Here is a 20,364-nt window from a genome sequence, read left to right on the forward strand (position 1 = left end):
AATTGCAATGCTGTGCAGTTTCACAGTCTTAATCACAACTTTGTGAAGATATTTATTGCCAAGAAAACCAAACACCCATCACCTTAATAAGAGATAGTAACATAAGTCCCATAAAAATCCAACAGTACACTTAAAAAAAATAAAATCACATAAACAAGTAAATCACATAAACATGTTATAACAGGTTTACCACCCAAAGTTCAGTGCACTTTAATTTATGTGGGAACTGTGTAGGCTTTAAGATTGTCAGCATCATTTGCTATCATGAGAAATACTGAATGTACAGTTTCCATCACATATTTAAATATGTTGAGCCAATGATTTCAATATAGCATCGATTCACCTCAGCATAACATACTTTAAATGCAAATTTTCAGGTCTTGCAGGATGGCATGCTTATGCCCATGTTAGAATGGCAACAAATGAATGCTGAGGATGTTCTTCTATTACAAAGACAATAATTTGAATGGAACTGATATATTAAATAAAATAGAAGGGGCAGGTCCCAGACGACTCACCTTTTTCTCTGTCACACTGTCGATTATCTGTGCAGTTACAGAGTGTCCAACGTGAGCAGACAGCAAGGCAGCCGCGTTATTTTCGGACTGAACACAGGCCGTGCGCATTTGCTGCCACCAGGGGGAAACCGACTGAGTGTCCCATGACTCGTCTATAGCCACTGAAGGGAAAGGGAAGGCAGGAAACAACTTGGATCATCACCAGGTGTCAAAAACAGCACAGTAGCAACCAACCCTGAAACCAGCACTAATTAATACAGCTTGTATTAGGAGCAATTTCCAATTATTCTACATTATCATTTTTTTATATATGTTCCCAATTACTCTACATTATCATTTTTTATATACATAGCACCCAATTTCTACATTGTAACTCAAATTTAAAATAGAATGCGAATCACCCATTCTCCAAAATTCATCTGTAGGAAACAGACAGTAGACAGTAGATCTAGATTACTAGGCAGCAAACCTGCTGTATGCTTACTAGATCTAGGGAATACTACAAAACGACACTTCACAATGCAGACAGCTTCTTTGGTGATTTCAAGATGCCATATTCCATGCATTCAAACTGCCTCTCTTCAGACTGCCTCATGTTCAGCAGCACTAATTTATTCAGACAGCAGCAGCAGCTTATTCATGCTTCCAGTGTCAAGCTGATAATGGTGAAGTATATATAAGGGAACCTGGCACAGACTTACCCACAGCAGCTCTGTGTGAGGTAGGAGAATCAGTATTCATACATGTATACAACCTACCCTCAGTAATGGCAAACTGACTTCATAGAGTACTCCTCGAGTTACGGAAATGTTTAATATACAAATGCTGCTAGAATAACAGTGCCTCAAGATCATCTGAGAGTCAGTCAGCACCGAGCAGAAACAGGACTATACATCCAAAAAATGTGAGGAAAGTGAGCTGGACAGCTGCCTTCTGGTGCCAAATGGGAGTTGTGTCAACTTTGTGTTGAGTGAAAACACAAGGCATGAAACAGGCCTTTAACTGTGACACTCTTCAGATTTTTACTGTATTTTTAGTTAGTCCACAAACATGCAGCACTTAGTTCTGTTACACAATCTGTGAGGGGGAAAAACCCTAAGTGATAACACAGGCTAGTCAGAGTAGCAGATTTCTAATAACAGTAACATTGCATTTAAGCATTCCAAATGCACATTTCACCTTTCATCTTGCTCAGAAGTGACAGCATAGTGTGAAGGCAACTGACAGAATCTGGTTTGTCTAGAATATCTTTTTCCTTGGAAAGCCATAAATTGAGAAGGAGTGACTGTAAGAAAAGAGAATATGGAATTAAAGCAATCGAATGAGAGTCTAATACCATAATATACCTAATGCAAACACTTTCTCAAACAAGTTTTCTGTCACAGAGCCTAAATGTTACATCCATGAACCATTATATTAACACAAGAAGTTAAAAATATACTGCATAAGGCATACTGTGACAGATTTTGAAATTAAACAATACCATCTCTAGCTTTAATTTAGAAAGATATCCTAGAAAACACCCTCTCTTAAAGGCTCAACTTGGCAGACATTAGCAGTTATTAATGTTACAGCTGAAAACCTTCACATGGGCAAATAATACTGAAATAAACATTTCCACTGTTAAGAAGTGGATGGAAATAAAGTAGCACAAAACTACAATTACATGTAGATGAAAGATAAAGATGATTGTCTGAACACTACTAATGATTCTGAAAAATTTACTTTTCTTCTAAATTTCCTTGTTTGTTTGCAAAAAGGAATTCTAACAAATTAATTAGTCCCTGAAATTAACTAATCTCATAATGTTTGCTATTTTTTACTTCTTTGCAGAAGAAATGTTCAGCAAAATTTTATAACACTTGCAGATCTAAATGCAAATTCTAGGCATTCCCACATTTCCTACTGGAGAATTTTTTTTTTTTTTTTGTATCTCTTAACTGGAAAATGCAAATATAAACAACTAAAGAACTGAATGTGGGAGTATTTGAACACAGCCTGAACACAACATTAATCCAAGGATCAACATGCAGAATTTTTCCTGTCAATGGTTTATTTTCAAAATACTAATTCAAAGTTTTAAATTATGCAATAAGTATCTTACCAACAAGGTTTGTGGAGTAAAACCTGCTGATTCCAATGCATCACACATTTCCTCTATGGAACTCTCCCCACACAAACACTTCCAGAAGAAAAAGCTACCTGAAGCAAAAATCAGTTGACATTAGGAATGGCATCTAAACACACAGCCTCTCCCCTTACTCTTATGTGAAAGATAATCAGGTCACACTGAGCGCAATACAAAGGACTAAGTTACATCCAGGATACCCCGATGGTTTACCCTTAGTGGATAAGAAGGTTCACTATAAAGGATGCAAGTGTTCTACTTTGCATGACTCCTACAGTGGTAGGATTAATAACAAAAGGTTATTGTACTGTTTGGATGCCCTGGTTTCAGCTCAGATGGAGTTGATTTACTTCCTAGTAGCTGGTATAGTGCTGTGATTTGGATTTAGGATGAGAACAGTGTTGCTAACACACTGATGGTTTAGCTGTTGTTAGGTATTATTTACACTAATTTAAGGACTTTTCAGCTTCTGGCACCACTGCTCAACACTCCAGTGAGCAGGCTGGGGAGCAAAACAACTGGGAGGAGACACAGCCAGGACAGCTGGCCAAACTAGCCACAGGGATATTCCATACCATATGACATAACTTTAAGTACATAAACTAGGGGAAAAAGTGGCTGGGAACTCCTAGGTATTGGCCAGCAGGTGGTGAACATTGTGAATCACTTGCTTTGTATACTGTAATTCTCTTACGATCATCATTATTATTACTTTCACTTCCTTTTCTGTCCTAATTAAATTGTCTTTATCTTACCCCCCAAATTTTGCTTCTTGGGATTTTCCCCTGATTCTGTCCCTCACCCTACTGTGGAGGGAAGGGGGAGAGAGAGCAAGTGGCTGTGTGGTGTTCACCTGCCCACCAGGTTAAACCACAACAGTCTTTTCTGATGCCCAACACGGGACACAAAGGGTTGAGATGATGACAGATGTGACCATAGCATGTTAAAATAAATTTGTTACAAGCACTCATTACATCAGTTTAATAGTCAAGCGGTCACAATGCTGATGTATCTGCTCTCAGAGCTGTGTTTTATGCAACGCATTAATTGTTATTCATGTTCCTTGCTGTGCTGTTTGATGCTTCTGGGAGCCGGGTTCGGGTTATGGTGCTGTGCTCATGGCACGGGAAGATCTCTGGTCATGACACTGAGCTGGTATTTGTCCTCAGCATCTCCGTCCCTCGGGAGCCATCCAGCGGAACCTATTCCAAATTACACCTTTTCTCCTCCAAGGGCCCATACAGAGGGAAATGCCTTCCCCTTCACCCTCCCCTTCTCCTCCAGGGGAATTACAATCATTCCCTGTTCAACATTATCAGTACCATCAAGGGGAAGGAAAGGTCTCTGGATTTCATGGCAAAGTGACAGGCATTGTTATATACCACTTCAAGGTGAGACAGGTTGTTAAGACCTCCAAATTAAGGCTACCACATTTATAGCATTTTAGATTATAATCAGTCTGAGTAATTCGACAAACAGTTCAACACCTCTTACCTAAAGCCACATATTCTCCATCTTCCATATTTTTCACATTAATCACATCCTTTTCATATTCCAAATGTTCCAAGAACATTTTCACAGACAATACGTCATCCTTCTGATCAGAAAACTGGACAGTGGTTTGAGTATTTTCTTTCTTGTAGTTCTCCAGTAAAGTTTCAAGCCTATGAAAATCTTTTTCTTCAAGTCGAAGCAGTTTAGCCAAGTCCTTAAAACCAAAAGCCAAAAAAAATCCCACGTCACAAGACTTATACAAATGGATGGTTTTCAAAACAAAGTAAAAACTAAAAAAGTCAGAACAGTCAAAATATTTCATATTGAACATTAAAAAAATGTCTTTTAAAAGGTCAAAAACAATTGAATAATCTCCAAAGCAGTTATTCACATAGCTCAAATGAAGACCTTGCCTAGCTTCATTTTAAGGACTAGAGCAGGTGAAATTCCCATTTTTAGATCATGCTCATAGTAAAACAATTGCCCATCAAGCAAACAAGCCTATATAATACCAGTATGGCTTTTATAAATGTATAAGCAGCTTTACAAATTATATCAAAAGCAAGCCAAATTATGCTGCTACAAAAAACAAATATCCAAATTTTTAACTTCTACTGGACCCAGAATATCACTCCAAAACCAAGAATACGCTATGTACTTTGGATAAAGGACTGAAAACAGGAGATCTGGTTTTACTTTAATTTCTACTTCAACTTCATGTGACTCCTAAAGAACACTAGGTAGACGAAGTACTAGACATTTTTACAAGGATGGAGGGAAGGTATTATAAACAATTATTTCATTAAAAGTTCCAAACCACAAAAATGGGTAACTTGCTTACCTACTTATTTTACCTGAGGCCTTGAAAACATAATTTTATGCTTACATCATCACTTGATTTTATAAGACAACTGAATTTTCAATTTACTTACGTTATCTGAAGGTGAAGTGTCTTTCTGTATGCTTTGGGAATTTAGTTTGCTAACTAGTTCATAAAGATGTAACAGCTTTAACTTGTTTGCACAGAACTGCAGCAATCCTTCATCCACACACTCCAGCTCTGGGGAGAAACAAAACTGCATCTGAATTTGAATATATAGCCTGGAATAGTGAAATATATTGAGAAACAGAGGATTTCTCTCTCTGTGTAATTTTCTGATGCACTGCTGCTTGCAATGATTACATTCTGTTCACAGCAGTATAAAACAAGAATTATTTTTACAAGAGGCATTGGAGAAAGATATCAGGCTCATTTTTAAACTGAAGGAGACTGACAATGTGGAACTGAACAAAGGCAAATCTACTGTCTTTTCCTGGTTTAAGGCCAAACTAGAGATTGTCAAAAATTGAAATACAGTTCCTATTTCCTTTTATCAAGAATAACAACCTCTAATCTTTTATTCATTCTGCCAACGTTGTAAGCATATTTCTTGCATCAGAAGAAATGTAGGTACCTACTGATATGAATTAAATTTCATCTCAGCAAGACACTGCCTTTTGTATTTTGACAATCTTTGACTCAGAAACTTCATTATCTATTGACATTCGAATTCCAATAACAATTAAAGCAATCAGAATATAGGAAACTAACACCAACACGATGTCAAAAAAATACCTCAATTACAACTTATTTTTTTAAAAGAGAGCATTTTGGATAGATCCTAAAAGAACCTTCCTATACAAAAGATACGTCTGAATATATCATTTTCACCTGACGCTGCTTCTAGACATGATTTTCACCCTAGGAACCCTTAAACCCTCTTGATACACTGCTAATAAAAATGCTACAAACAAGAGAGGAACACACAGAGCTTGTCACACAGTGACTTAAACTTGTCTTCACAACCACAGCATTCACAGAGCCCAGCATCTGCTTTGCTTTATCTTTTACCTACTAGACAGAAGTGGAGATATGTGCTTCTGAAATTAGAAGGCTGGAACATCAGCCAAGTTTGCTGTTTATTGTGACTGTGGGGAAATAATGTTATGTATGACAACAGGAGTTTAATGATGAAAAATACACAAATGAACAGACCTCAGGAAGTACACAGTTCTTTTGTGTACACAATCTCTCTTCAGTGTTAAAGGGCATGTTTCCCTTTTAGTTTGGGGTTTTTAGGAGTTCTAACAGATGTGGATAATGCCAGCAATTTAGAATGCCAAACCAAAATTAGATGGAGAACTGCATGTGTGAAGTTCTCAATTCCCTCCACCTTCTTCAAGAAAACTGTAAAAAACCCCACCACAGATACAAATGAAGGAAAGATTTCTTATTTAAGTCTTTGAAACCACAAAAACACATTGTGAGTCTCACTGAGGCAGGAGAAGGGACAAATGGTTTACTCAGTACTTGCACACAACAGTGGTAGGGACTTCTTGACTCGTGTTGCTAAAGACTCATCCTCTAACAAGTCAATATGAATCCAGTGAGAACAACAACAACAACAAAAAAAGCAGCAGGTTTCTATTGCTGAGAAAGTCCAGCACATGCAAAGGAAGTGGCAGGCCCATGGTTCTCCACTTTAATTCCCAACACCCAGTTGGGTCTCCAAAATGGGGTCAAGCACACCTCAAGCACAAAGAAGATTCATCCCATTTAAAAAGATCCAACTGCAGAATTTCAAAGGAAACAAAATTCTGCAAGAGCAGAATTTTAACAACAAGATTTTGAATTGGTAATGCCATTTCCTGACATGGGTTCTGAAATCTCTAGCAAAACATGAAGTATTTTGTTAACTTCAGCAAAGATTACCAAAAAAAAAGATACTAGGCATCTGGTCACAGCTCAGACTCTTAGTGATAAGGATTTTGTGCTTCCACTACATTAAAATTCACAAATCGAAGCTACCAAATCCTGGAGAAAAAATAAATTAAAACATCTACAGGCAAAAGCCTGGGAAAGCTTTTTTCTGGAGGAAGATTTTACTGGACACAAGTACCCAGCCCAGTTGCTGGTGTTGGTTTGTTTTTAAATATAATCACAAGTTACTAGGCACACAGCAAGCATAGCAAAGCATACTTACTAGCAAGCTATTTGCATTAAAAAAAAAAAAAGAAGACATGTGAAAGCAACATCCTGTGATATCCAGCAGCAAAACTAAGCAGACCAAGTCTGGTCTCCCTGTGGAACAGAATAGTTCTACAATAGTCTTACAGCACTGCAGACAAAGTGCAAATGCCTCTCCATATTTGCAAAATAAATATCCACCTACCCTGTTTTTTTAAATTATCCATTAATGTCTGAGTGATGTTTGTGAGAGATGAAAGTGGCACACGTTCACTTGTCAATATACTTTCCAAAGCCTGTTAAGCAGACATTCAACAGAATTAAAAATTCACTTAATTTTACCATAAAAAATATAAATTAAGCTAGCAATAGCTTGGACCATCGTTTTTCATCTGTATTTTGCCTTCACACATAATACAGAAAGATCTGCCCTTTTTTTATTATTTTGACTTTTATCATGAAAGATGCCTTGGGAAACTCGTAAGTCAAAATTAATTCCAGCCAATATGTTGTAAAAAACAACCCAGAAAAAAAAAAAAACACCACAACAACAAAACCCCAAACACTTCAATTATTTGCCTCAAGTAGCCTTAGGGAAAAAATAAAATATTTTCAACCATTTAAAAAGATTTAGCACTCTAATCTGATAATACAGTACTTTTTCTAATATTAAAGAAAACTAGCTTCTAAATGTTCACCTGTTTTTTTGTAGCAGGGTATTTGATATCTAGTATTAATTCCTTTGCTTCAGCTTCAATTAAATCTGCAAACAAAGACACAATCACAACTTCAATTCATCATTCTCAAATGTCTTCTGAAGAGCAAGTCAAACTGCACCACAGTTAAGATGCACGTGGTTTCATGCTATCAAGATGAAGATACTATTACAGAAGTTGCCAAGCTTGGGGAAAATGAAACAAAATAACAGCTCAGTGACACCTCTTACTCCCAAGTCTCTTTTGCAAGAAAGACATATTACTTAGAAGAAGAATATCTAGACTCAAATGCTGAACTAGATTATGAAGTACAGTGGATTGGAAACAGACCATGTTTTATGGAAGCACCCAAAGTGTTGTTTATTCATGGCACAAGATTTACATGGCACAAGGTTTATACTTTAATTATTAAACAAATTTAACAAATTTAATCTGGTGGCTTATTAAAAATAAAAGAAACAAAAAAAACCAAACCAAGGTACCTGAAGATTATAACCCATAGCACATAACAGCTGTCAGAATGCACCACAATCAGCCTTGTGTGGACTGATAATCCAAGAAGCAGTTGATAACATACAATCTTCAGAAACTACACAAAAGAACCTACCTGGATCTGAGGTTTTAGCTTTGAGTAGAGCATTTAGTTTCTTCACCAGATGCATATCCTTTGCTCGCTCACTCTTTTTATCACTGAAGGACAAGAATTTTAATTTTATGAGTGAAGAGAACTAAAGGGAATGATTCAAGATTCATATCCTTTAATTATTTATGCTACTTTAAGGTAACATCACACTAAGGAAAATCAAATAACGCATACAAACTAATGAGACTATTACAGAGTACTATTCAACTTGAAAACAAAAAAACAGAATTGCAAACAATAATGAAATTAATTTAGTTAGATAGGGCTTAGAAAGTCCTTACCTCAGTGCTAAATGGAAAGGTACATGGACAGTTTTTACACTTCCAGAGACTGGATCAACAAGGCATATCTGGTAAGTCTGGGGCTGCCATCCCTGACTGGTCACATTGTTTAGACCCATTATTTTATAACCAGGATACAGCAACCTGAAACGAACAAAAAACAGCCTTTAAAGCAAAGAACAAAATTATCAACCTTCCCCTTCCATACACTAGATAAAAAGGCAACAAGTTTTATAAAGCTAAGGTTTAACAGTGGCTAAACACATTCTTAGGGAAAGACTGTAGAGTGATACAATATGACAAAGTCCCCTTCTATAAAACAACAACAAGCTGCATTCAGTAAAAACACTGTGGGCAGCACAAAAGGTGCCTGCCAGCACCGCTGGCACTTCTACCACTGGCATATCCACATATCACTTTACTGCAGCAGCACAGCCTGCTACCTGTTTCTTACCTGCAGTATTTCCCCACATTGAAGGCTCCAACCCGAGGCCCTTGCTGCGTGCTCCACACTTCCAGAATGCCTCTCCTTGGAGCATAGATCACAAGGAACTGAGCTACCCTGCTTGGACCCTGTGCGTTTCCAAAAGGAGAAGAATCCATCTTCTCACTTTCCCTCTCCTGAAGGTCCTCTACAGTCTGTATCCAACCAACTTCTGCATCACGGTATCCTTGGTAAGAGAAGACAGAAGTTCATTAGTGTACACCGATTAATACCCTATGTAATAGATTATGCAGTGTAAGTTTTTATTCATATGTTTTCATGGTTAAAATGCACTTTTAAGGAGACAAAAATACTCATCTTCTCTCTCTGCTGCATAAAATCTTCCTAAACAAAAAAGGTAGAGATGTTATAATGACATCACTGAACTATGTCATGGTTTAGCAAGTAGAATTGAAGACTCCAAACCACAAGTGAAATACTAACGTATAAACCAAGTGTATAACAAGGTATGTTATACTGAGAAGTTTGACAAGTATTCACAACTCAATTCATGAGAAAAGGTATGATCCAAAATATTTAATTCAGCAGACAGTTTTGCTTAGAAAAAGAAAAGAGGAAGTTACTTCACATCCCAACAACCTCACTGGGGAGAGGCTGGCAAATTGTAAATATGCATCCAACTATCAAATAAACCTCTAACAGTACTACCTAGATAACATGAAGCTCTCAGTAACAAAGAAAAAATGTCACAAAATATCAGAAAGCATAGATTATAACTCATAAGCTTCAAAATATAAGAGCAAAATGCACAGGGGAAACAAGATTACTCCAGCTATTACACTGTCAATATGTCACCCAAGTAGTTACTGTATTCATGACCACTAATCCTCTGAATTGGTTATGTGGAAGAGAGAGAAAAGAGCCAGAGATTTTCCACCTGTTCTTAAAACTTATTTTCCACCTCATAAAAAGCTTCAAAATTGTGATTCTACAGAGGAAATAGAAACTGTAGTGGCATTAGATATAATGAAAACCTGAGAGCTTAACATCTGCCCTCAATTTAGAAGAGACTGAGGACTCCCTTCTTGCTCAATCTAACAAGCTGTGTATCTTTTTACCCATTTTTCAGAATGTTTATTTTCTGAGCAGAATTAAAAAAGGTACTAGAGCTTATCAAAAGAAAGAACCTTGGAGAACAGAGCTAAAGCTCTTCCAAAAAAAATTGTTATGTTAAAAGCTTTCTCTTGGGAAACAGTCTGTAAAGATAAAATAAGAAAAATCTATATAATACATTTGACATTTTAAGTCTGAACATAAGAAGCCACTGTATTTTGAAGAATATTATTTGCTATATTAATATCCACTATCATACCTTTCCACATGCGAACTGCAAGTCCTCTTGTAACATCCAGTAAAATAACCCTTCCAAATTCATCTGTTACTGCTGCTAAAGTGTTACACGGGGAAAGACATATTCTTTCACCATGGCGACGGGAATCTGGAAGTCCAAACCTAAAAAAAATAATAAAAGCAAGCAAAACCAAGAGATACCTCTTTTTCTTCAGAAATAGTTAACAGGTTTTCTTATAAGGACTAAGATTTCTTTTTTTAAGGTAACGTAAGGTACGGGTGAAATTAAGAGAAAATGATGAAAAAAGTTTTTGTGTTGTCTACCAGGATGTATCATAGGTCTGTTTAAGTCCTACTGAAAAATCAAAGTTCAGAAACTAGGATAAGTGATGGTCTTGTCATGCACTGTCAGGCAAGGATCACAGAGCACTGGGTTATTTTATATGCCCTCTCTTATTGCTGAAGAGTCTTGAGAATACTCTAAAAAAACAAGGGAGAACCATCAGGAATTAATTTAGTCCTTTCTCAGCTTTCTCGACAACATTAGGTTACAGCCTGTTGTTCCCATTCTCCTCTCTCCACAATCAGCAGGGAAACAGGATACCTCCTAGTTTTTGCGAGGGGCCTTAAACTATCACAATCAGCAAGCATTTCATGTGGCTTCTTTGAAGCACTTTGGTGCTGAGCTTCAGGAGTGATATTTGTGTGCTTATACGGTCATTAAACTGTGCACACTGTTCTTGTACAGTAGCAATGAACCCACACACTGGAAGTGAAAGATATGAGAAATTACTTGTCCAGAATGATAAACTGAAATGGAACTAAGCTTAAAACAAATGACCTTCAAACTATCATCACTTCTTCAAGTCAAGAAAAATAAACATATTCATCAATTACTCACTTTTCAAAATAATTCAAATACATAAAAACACAAGAGATCTAAAGCAACTGAGAGTGAAAAAAGTCAACTTACCTCACTGCCAATGGGGTTGCAGGTTCCACTTTTGGTTTCTGTTTTTGGGCAGGTTCTTCTTCATGTTTACTCTTCCAACCAAGCCAGCCACTTGCAATAGAAAAACCACATAAGCAGAATTACACTAATGGTCCTAAAAATCCTCAAACTATTATGCAGTTATTACTAAAACAAACAAAAAAAGGTAATTTATTTTATTACCTGGCAGCATTAAACAATGCTGAAGTCAGTTTGCTTGCAACAGCTAAGGCAACATGAGACAGCAGTGGTTGTGAACTACCCTGAAAGAAAGGAATAAAGTGCTTAGAAAGTCAAGAAATAGTCAGCTGTGAGCCACCCTGAAATGAAGGAACAAAGCCTTTAGAAAGCCAAGAAATAGTTCTTACACTGAACTCAACTGCAGAATAGTTTTTCAGGCCTCCTATGGACTTTCAGCTCAGAAAGCATAGCTTTAAGACTCTGCAAAATTTTAATTCATTGCCCCCAGAAAAGCCATTCTGACATCTCTTTACCATTTCAAAATCCTCCTGCAAGTCACTTGTAGCTCAGTATGTTTGTCTGCAACAGAAGTTAAAAAAACCCTGTGTATGATTTATCACGGAGAGTTAGCTGGTGTACGGCTTTGGCATCCTTGCAAATATCAATATAAGCAGTTGTTTCACAAACATATTGAAAAAGCAAGTACAAAAATCTGAATTCCAATTCTAGCACAACTTTTGATCCTGGTAAGGACAGCACACACGTAGGCTCTGACTGTACAAGACACAGCTACACTGACATCCTATTCCTTCAGCACAACAGATGATGTGAATGTGACACAGTTTAAGCATAAATTTCAGTTTTCTTCTACAAGAAATCACTACAGTATACTCAGGCCATGTGTGTACATGACCAAAGGCTAAAGACCTCCAAAAATCCTTAAGATGCATGTTTACACAATATCAATTTTTCCAAAAAAATTCAAGTCACTTAATTGGCAATAAAGTAAAATTTTTTTAAAAACTAAGTTACTTGACTACCACATTCATTTTAAGATAGAAAATATTAATTCTCATTAGCAGGAATCTGTGTTAGATATTACTATCACATTCACTCCAAATCATTCCAGTTTTAGAAGATAAAGGGGAAATGTCAGCATAAAATGAGCATAAGAATACTTCAGAAATACTCATACAGAAAAAAAGTAGGATTAATTACTCAAAGTTTCAGCAAGTCAGCTTTGTAGTACATACCTCCAGGGCAAAAAAGAAACCAGTGAAAGGATTGGCTCCAACAGTAACATACTGAGACATAGCAGGTGGGCTGTTTTTTATGGTTGCATTATATCCTCCTATATTGGAGGCAGTCTTCATTTGATCAAAAGGACACAGTGTCATGATGCCTAACAAAAACATTAAAGTGAATGTCTTATACTTCCAGAACAAAGGCACGCAATTGCTACAGAAGTCTAAATACATTCCTGCCTTCTGGACTGACCACACAACATTCAGGGGGAAGGGTGGAGGAACAGCTTTAACCACAGAAATTCCAAAGAACACAGCAGAAATAACCTAATGTACTTAGGTTAATTATGAAGCACAGTTCATTTGTTCAAGGGAAAAAAAAAATCAGGAGAGTTCAGTAGCAAATACATGTACCAAATTCATTTCAGCTGTCTTGATAGCAGCCTTCTGACCTCTTACCTGCTTTTGTAGAAAGCGTGGAAGAGAAATAAAGCTTACTGTCCCTCAGATCTGCCTCTCTGACAAGAACCTCGGCTGAGGGGTAAAAGTCTTTGAGAGCCTAAAAGTCAATTTGAATTTTTTGGAAAGGAGCAATCTCAAATTTTATTTTCTTCGCATGCTAGACTCAGGAAAGACCCCTACCAGTCTTAACCTGCCTGATAGAAATGGGAATAAATGTGTCTGATTTAGTCTCTCTCAGCTGCTTCTTACCAAACAACAAAAGGACAAGACAGTTACAGCTCAAACATCCTTTCTCCCCTCAAGTGTAGAGGGAAGGTTCAGTCAGACTAGAAAAGAAGGTAAAATGTATTTTTGATAATGGTTAATGAGATCATTCACTGTGACAGCCTTCTCCCAGTATTTATTTCCATCAAACCAGTACCATTAAGTGCTCTCAACCCAAATTTAACAGTATGAAAGCATTCATTTCATTTATTTAAATACTTGAAATTAAACAGAAATGCTTACCAATACTAGCATGGTCAACAATCGTATCCACATCTTGCAAACCCCACTTCTTATAAGCTAATGGTGGAGGCTGAACATTCTCATTGCCAGATGCTGCAGCTGACAAAAGTTGATAAAACACAAAAAAATTTCTACTGAGTCGAAGACAAAGGAATAGCATAACAGAGGGGAAAAACTGACACAATCTGAAGTCACAAAGTAACCTAGTTTTAAATTAACATACAAACACCTGTTGAGATAAAATGGTCTTTTGAAATATTTGCCTCCATGAAATTAAAACATTTAAAAAAATTGATTGAATAGAACTGAACATGACATTCCATCACCACTGTATCTCATACTTGCAGAGAGATTTGTTTCATGGGTTATTTATGGTATAATATTCTGTACAATTTTAAAAAGCAACTACAATTTTTTTCTGTGGTCTGGGTGTGTTTAAGTGCAAACTCCTCTGCCCAAGTACTTGCAAGGTCAGTACATTCATTACATGTGTAAAAGTGAGAGGTAAGAACAGTGGTAAAACTAAATGAATGACTGAAACTTTCAAAATACCTATTGCCACAAACATAGATGATCAAGAATGAAGGAAGATACAGAACTCCAGCTGCAGATATTAAAACAAGCTATAAGTGCTTCTCTGCAAATGGTGATCTCTCACTGAAAGAGCAGAGTGTGCCTTGCTTGTTAAAGTATTACATAAAGGTGGGTATTTCTCATTACAGTCTTTTCTTTTGTATTTGTTGCATTTCTGATTTTCAAGCGTTTTGTCTACTCTCACATTTTCATGGAAGCACTACTTTTTCCTTAAGGACACACATTATTAGATAGGCCTAGGAAACCATTTAACAGGGCAGATTAGGATCTGAGAAGGGCTAAAACCAGATGTCTAGGGAAGAATATTAGAATAAGGACACATATTTGATGCTTCCTCTAAAACAACTTCTGAAGACGAAAAGAAGTAAGCTCTAAGCACTCAGTAACCTCCACAGCTTTCTTTACTAATCAGTCCATTTCCCTCTGAGCTCAAGTGCACCTTTAGCAACCACATCAACCTCAGGCAAGGAATTCCACAATTTAACCTCACACTGCATAAACATGCCTACTTTTTATTTTGAATTTACTATCACCTAGCTTCATTTCATGCCACTTTGCCCTGAACTGAAAGAAAAAGTGAGCGATCCATTCCTACCGGCCATCCCCATATGATTCAGAGAAGAGCTGCTTCACCACAGCCACGTTTCTCAGTTCTTTACTACTCATCCCTTCTAGGTAAGACTCAAGCCTTAGTTTAGGGGTGCTGCTGTCCAAACAGTTCCTAATGCTGTCATGTTGGCAGATCCATTGTGTTTCCCACCCACGCCCAGCCCTGATTGTCTGCTGATGTGAGTTGCTGGAGGGAAACAAGAATCTCACAAATATGAAGTTCAATGAGAACAACCATCAGGAAATTCGGGAGAACAATTCAGCAACAGCACTTGTTTAATGATTTATCTTGCAGAACTGTAACAGCACCATACCTGAGCCACCTACCACACTGTACTATCACTTAGTTCTCCTCTCATGCTTAAAAACTGATCCTGTTTCCAAATTAAGAGTATGAAAAGTGACTGTACTAAAGGAACGGGATCAAAGTCTGCACAATCAAACCAAGTATCCAAAGCTCTCAGACATGAACACAAAGAGCAGTGACCTTTACTGAAATCATCACAGCATTATCACTTCTAATGAAGTCCTTACTGGGAGGAAGAGCATTCCACTGACAGTGAAATCAGCACCATGACATGCTAAGAAGCACCTTAGCAGTATGTTGTGGGTTAATGCCAGTGGGCAGCTAAGCACCACACAGCTCACTTCCTCTTATGGGGATGAGGAAGAGAGTGAGAAGAGCAAAAGGGAAAACACTTTGGGTTGATATAAAGACAGCATGCAAACAAAGCAAAATAGTTAATTTTCTTCACTACTTCCAATCAGCAAGCAGGTATTTAGCCATTTCCAGGAAAGCAGGGCTTCATCACACTTAACAGTTACTTGGGCAGTCAAATGCCATAGCTCTGAAGGTTCCCTCTTTCTCCTTCTCTTCTCCCAGTTTTTATTACCTGGCTTATCATCATTTAGTGCAGGATATCTCTGTGGTCAGTTGGGGTCAGTTGTCCCAGCTGTGTCCCCTCCCACTTTCTGGTGAACCCACTGTCAGGCCAGTGTGAGAAACAAAAAAAAGCCTTGACACTGTGTGAGTGCTCTTCTGCAATAGCTAAAACATTGGCATGCTATCAGTGCTGTTTTCATCACAAATCCAAACCTCAGCCCCATACAAGCAAAAAAAAAAAAGGAACATTAACCCTCTCCCAGCCAGAAACACTGTACAGTGTTATGGTGAGCATGAACAAGGCAGTCAACACCACTTGGACAACTTGGGCTCTTTCAGTAAAGGACAAAGTTTTCCTGTATGCAGTAGATGTCAACAGTAGATGGACAAGTAAGAAAGACCCAAATTCCACCTCGAATTGATATTTAACCTAAGTAAATTTCATCTACCGTAAGGTACTATTAACAGTCAAAAATAAACACGTCCTCTTAAACGTACCTCTTGCTACCTGATTGCGACACGCACGAAGGGACTGAAAGAGGCTAAACCCATCAATTGTCACAATTGCTGCTGGGTACAAGATACTGAGCTCTTCATTCTGTGGAAAAAAATAAGAGAAGAGAGACAAAAAACAGATCACTGTTACTGCAGGAACAGCTGATTTTCTGGCATTTCACACTATTAACTACACAAAGATGAGGATTACATCCAGAGAGTTAATATCTAACAAGCCACAGGCAACAGACTAAGGCAAAACTACAGTAATTCAGTATTAAATTGTCCAAAAAATTATTTAGGCACATAATTTTATATTTTTATCTTCTTTCAACAACTTGTTTGCTTAATATATTTTACGGTTTAGAAAGTAAACACATAAGTTACAGCAGCTTGTGAAGGCCACAGAAAAACAGGTTCCTCTAGAATGCAAGAGCCAAATTCTGAAACTGGACTAGCCACTGAATTACCACTTGGGCACACTTGCTAATCTGCTGACAAACTGAAGACTCAAATTCCTTAATGCTTCTGTATTTTAAAACTGATCCCAAAAATGTCACGCTAAGTCACGTGAGTATTTGTAAAAAGCAAACTTGGAAATTTCCATAACTTCATTAATTTTCTGCATAAAAAAGCCAATTCAGCCAAGGGCAAAGAAAGCTATGTTCTTTACTAAATACCCTGAGCTCTGAAGAACCTTCTCTGCAGGAAATACTCAGAATGACATGCAGGTTCCTAGCCCTATAAATATTTTTTAATTTTCAGCCATCTTCTCTGTGAAATAACTACGTTCTTATGAATGAGTACACATAGCTCTTGGCTCCTGTCAGGTAATGTTCTCTCCCTCTATCAGTGCATTATTGTACTTTGTGCTCCCAGATGAATAAACAGAAAATGAATGAAGGATTCCTTTGTAAGGCTATTATAGAGAAAAATACTCCAAAAAATAAAGACATTCTGAATCCTCAAACTATACAGGCATGTACCATAGAACGAGAAATCAAGAGTCTCTTGTTTTAAGGAACTGTCCATCCCATCAAAAACTGGTAAAGGACACAGAGGATTCACAGAGAAGACTCCCTTCCATACCCCATAACACTGCCACTTCGCTTTTGAAATAATCTGACAAAACCTGTTCTGTGACACCGGGATGTCTGGGAATTTCATAGGTTCTGCACTTTAGCTGTAGGACAGGATCTTCATTCAAAAGCTGTGCAAGAAGCAGTACTCCATTCTAAAAGAGAAAGAACAATAAGCATGAACATTTCTGCCCCTTTTCTTAGGAAAGAGAAAAAGCACTATCTGCAGAAACAAAAGTTTAAAGCGCACAGATGTTTAAGATACCATCCCGCTCGAGGCCTGCCATGCTGAGGAACATACCTCAGTGTAAAAACGAACGTAGCCAGAGGTGAAGCCAACCACAATGCAGGTCCAGTCAGGGCGGCCTGTGGAACTCCTGTGTCACAAAGATAGACTGGAAGTTAAAAACCAATCCTGTTCTAAGCTATTCACGTATCAAAGTGTAATGTAGAGAGACTAGTGATGCATATATACATATATCAGTCCTTACCTCTTCTGACTTGCCAATGGAATACACAGTACACTACTCACACATTCACTAGAAACAGAAAGATAAAATTAATGGGTTTTCCTCCAGTTTTGCAATTTTGTTCTACACAAGATATCTTGTCAAGTCAGCATTTGTAATTGTTCAATAATATATGAATGCAGCGCATCATATATATTCATAGTAAGAAGCAAAAAAAAGTCCATTTTAAAGACATTTTCAATTACAAGTTCAAGAATGCCCAAGTAGATTGCATAAGTGCTAATTACACCTTGCTAATGCTGTCTTTCATAAATCAGACTGATTATTCTGTCAGTATGGTTCAGCAGATTCCAGTTGGATTTCATGTACCTAAGGGTAAATAACTTTTTCTGATCTATAATGATATAGCAAGAACTACCACTTTAAAAAAAAAAAATTCAACAGAACTATACTTATAAAATTTTTAATACATTATACAATTAGGTAGATTTTATATCCACTGCATTTCACTGCCTTATAATTTGAGAGCATTTGAAGGGCTAACATGGTCTTCCCAGATAATGCAATAACCAAGCATGCTCAATGCACAACAGGCAAAGCATGCAGAAGGCAAGCAGGTTTACTTGTTACCATGGTATAAAGTTTTACACTGTCTGGGGAAACAGAAGCAGTACAAGGGTTTTATAAAACAACATATACATTCAGGATGACACCCCAAACAGCACTTAAAGCATAAATGCCCACATTACTGTTTCTTATTTGCATTTCAGGTCACCTCCAATCCCCAAGGATAAGCAGGCTAGACAATTAGAGAAAGCTTTCTAAATGCGAGTTTGAGATGAGTTGCAATTCCATTACATCCTCAAAGCAACATTATTTATCTTGGTGAAACCTCATCTACCAATAGCAAAGCTTAGTCACCACAGAACATTGTAGGCAACTTTGGGGGAAGAAAAAGAAAAAAACAAAGTCAACCAAACCAAAATAAAATCTTCTGACAATCTGACAGCCATGGACATATTTACACTTCCACAGAATAATAAATAAAAACAAATTAAAGTGTAATGGATATAACTACACTTATCTATAGAAAGCTAACTGTTCTGAATGGAAGTGTCCCTCAGGGCTGTAACAGCAACGAGAAACAAACTCTCAAACAGAATTTCTTTTCTTTTCCTTTTTTTTTAAAAAAAAAAAAAAACAAAAGATGTCAGGATAATTTCAGTGGTAGCATGGGAGGAAAAAAATCACAAATTCAAAGATGCACATACATAACAGTTTCAATGTGTAGCAGCAGCAGTTTTATAAGAGGGTTATGATTTTTACACATAGGAGAGAAGCTGGTTAAGTCAACACCTCCTGTAGCACAACAGAAGGTTGAAGCCAATAGGGAGCACATTCAAAGGCAAACAGCAACTCAAGGCTGCAAACTTAATAACAAAGTGCAAAATCTTCTTCCATATGGGAGATTGAAGAAAGGGTCTTTCTGGTTGTTTGAAGAGAGATTGAGCAAAAATATTGTATAAATACCAAACATATGATCAAAGCAAATTTTCCAATGACTTAGAGCCCAAAACCATTTCCTGATCAGAGAGGTGACTTGAAAATTCCTTGACGTTTTGAAAATGAAGAGAAATATTTCTAGAACAACGTCATACATTTCCATTTGCAACATCCCCAACAAAATTTCTTCTCTACTATAAAAGTAGATTTTTCAAAAAGGGTACTTTTCTTTCCTCCTACTAGAACAGGAACATAGAAAAAACATGATAACCTAGATTTCTTAAAATGCCTAAAGTATACATAAATACATTAATCTGCACAGAGAACATTTCTTTCAATTTGTATGAACTTGTCCTGAGATATCACACAACGCATGAGTGACCTTTGCAGGCAGTGTTTCTGATCACCCAGGTTACTTTATGTCTGTTTCCAAAAATAAAACACATAAGACCACAACTGCACTCAGACAAAAGAAAAGAGAGGACAAGTACAAAGCATTTTACTAATTAACTAACCACGAAAATAACATTTTAATCACAGCTGCATTTCAACACCTACCCTTCTTCAACATTCAGAGAGCCACTCCAGCCAACAGCATATTGCATTTCCTCTTTCCCCTTGTCACTCTGCTTCCATTTAGCTGCCATGAAGAATAAAGACACCATCTATAAAACTGTAATGTTTTGCATCTCACAATCCTTCTCTTCCGTACAATACATCCTACCACACTTAGATGAAGCATTAATTACAAACCCTGAAAATCATAAAAGTAACAAGACATTCTTAGTAACTTTTCTAAAGAACTCAAATTTTCTTAGAAATTTCCATGGAACAGCCCATCACTAGAAGTTTGAAATGCCTAGTTCTATTTAAAAGTATTTATACAGTAATACCTCCATCAAATTTTATACAGTTCAATTAATGAAACAGGGATCCTTACGAAAGAAGTACTAAGTAAGGACAAACTCCTGGGAACATTCCTGA

The 20,364-nt window shown here is 37.1% G+C and overlaps 1 protein-coding gene across 3 annotated transcripts in view; it reads right to left on the reverse strand.

The window, feature by feature from the left end:
* RAB3GAP2 (RAB3 GTPase activating non-catalytic protein subunit 2) overlaps positions 1–20,364 on the reverse strand; it is a 46,168-nt gene that overhangs the window by 10,913 nt on the left and 14,891 nt on the right. Inside the window, exons 4-23 of one of the 3 annotated variants that reach the window (XM_050316446.1) lie at positions 19,939–20,020; positions 17,899–17,946; positions 17,709–17,784; positions 17,461–17,562; positions 16,332–16,431; positions 13,748–13,840; positions 12,788–12,936; positions 11,757–11,836; positions 11,556–11,645; positions 10,605–10,744; positions 9,242–9,458; positions 8,788–8,931; positions 8,471–8,553; positions 7,846–7,910; positions 7,353–7,443; positions 5,073–5,200; positions 4,141–4,354; positions 2,623–2,720; positions 1,698–1,803; positions 519–679 (exon numbers count right to left, since the gene is read on the reverse strand). In XM_050316446.1, the coding sequence (XP_050172403.1) occupies positions 519–679; positions 1,698–1,803; positions 2,623–2,720; positions 4,141–4,354; positions 5,073–5,200; positions 7,353–7,443; positions 7,846–7,910; positions 8,471–8,553; positions 8,788–8,931; positions 9,242–9,458; positions 10,605–10,744; positions 11,556–11,645; positions 11,757–11,836; positions 12,788–12,936; positions 13,748–13,840; positions 16,332–16,431; positions 17,461–17,562; positions 17,709–17,784; positions 17,899–17,946; positions 19,939–20,020 (2,267 nt within the window). Of the gene's footprint in view, positions 1–518; positions 680–1,697; positions 1,804–2,622; positions 2,721–4,140; positions 4,355–5,072; positions 5,201–7,352; positions 7,444–7,845; positions 7,911–8,470; positions 8,554–8,787; positions 8,932–9,241; positions 9,459–10,604; positions 10,745–11,555; positions 11,646–11,756; positions 11,837–12,787; positions 12,937–13,747; positions 13,847–16,331; positions 16,432–17,417; positions 17,563–17,708; positions 17,785–17,898; positions 17,947–19,938; positions 20,021–20,364 lie in introns of those variants that run through there. The other 2 variants (XM_050316445.1, XM_050316447.1) reach the window with 2 other exon arrangements.

Source organism: Myiozetetes cayanensis, unplaced genomic scaffold, assembly GCF_022539395.1.
Source record: "Myiozetetes cayanensis isolate MyiCay16 unplaced genomic scaffold, myiCay2020 scf2-11, whole genome shotgun sequence".
Classification (NCBI taxonomy): domain Eukaryota; kingdom Metazoa; phylum Chordata; class Aves; order Passeriformes; family Tyrannidae; genus Myiozetetes; species Myiozetetes cayanensis.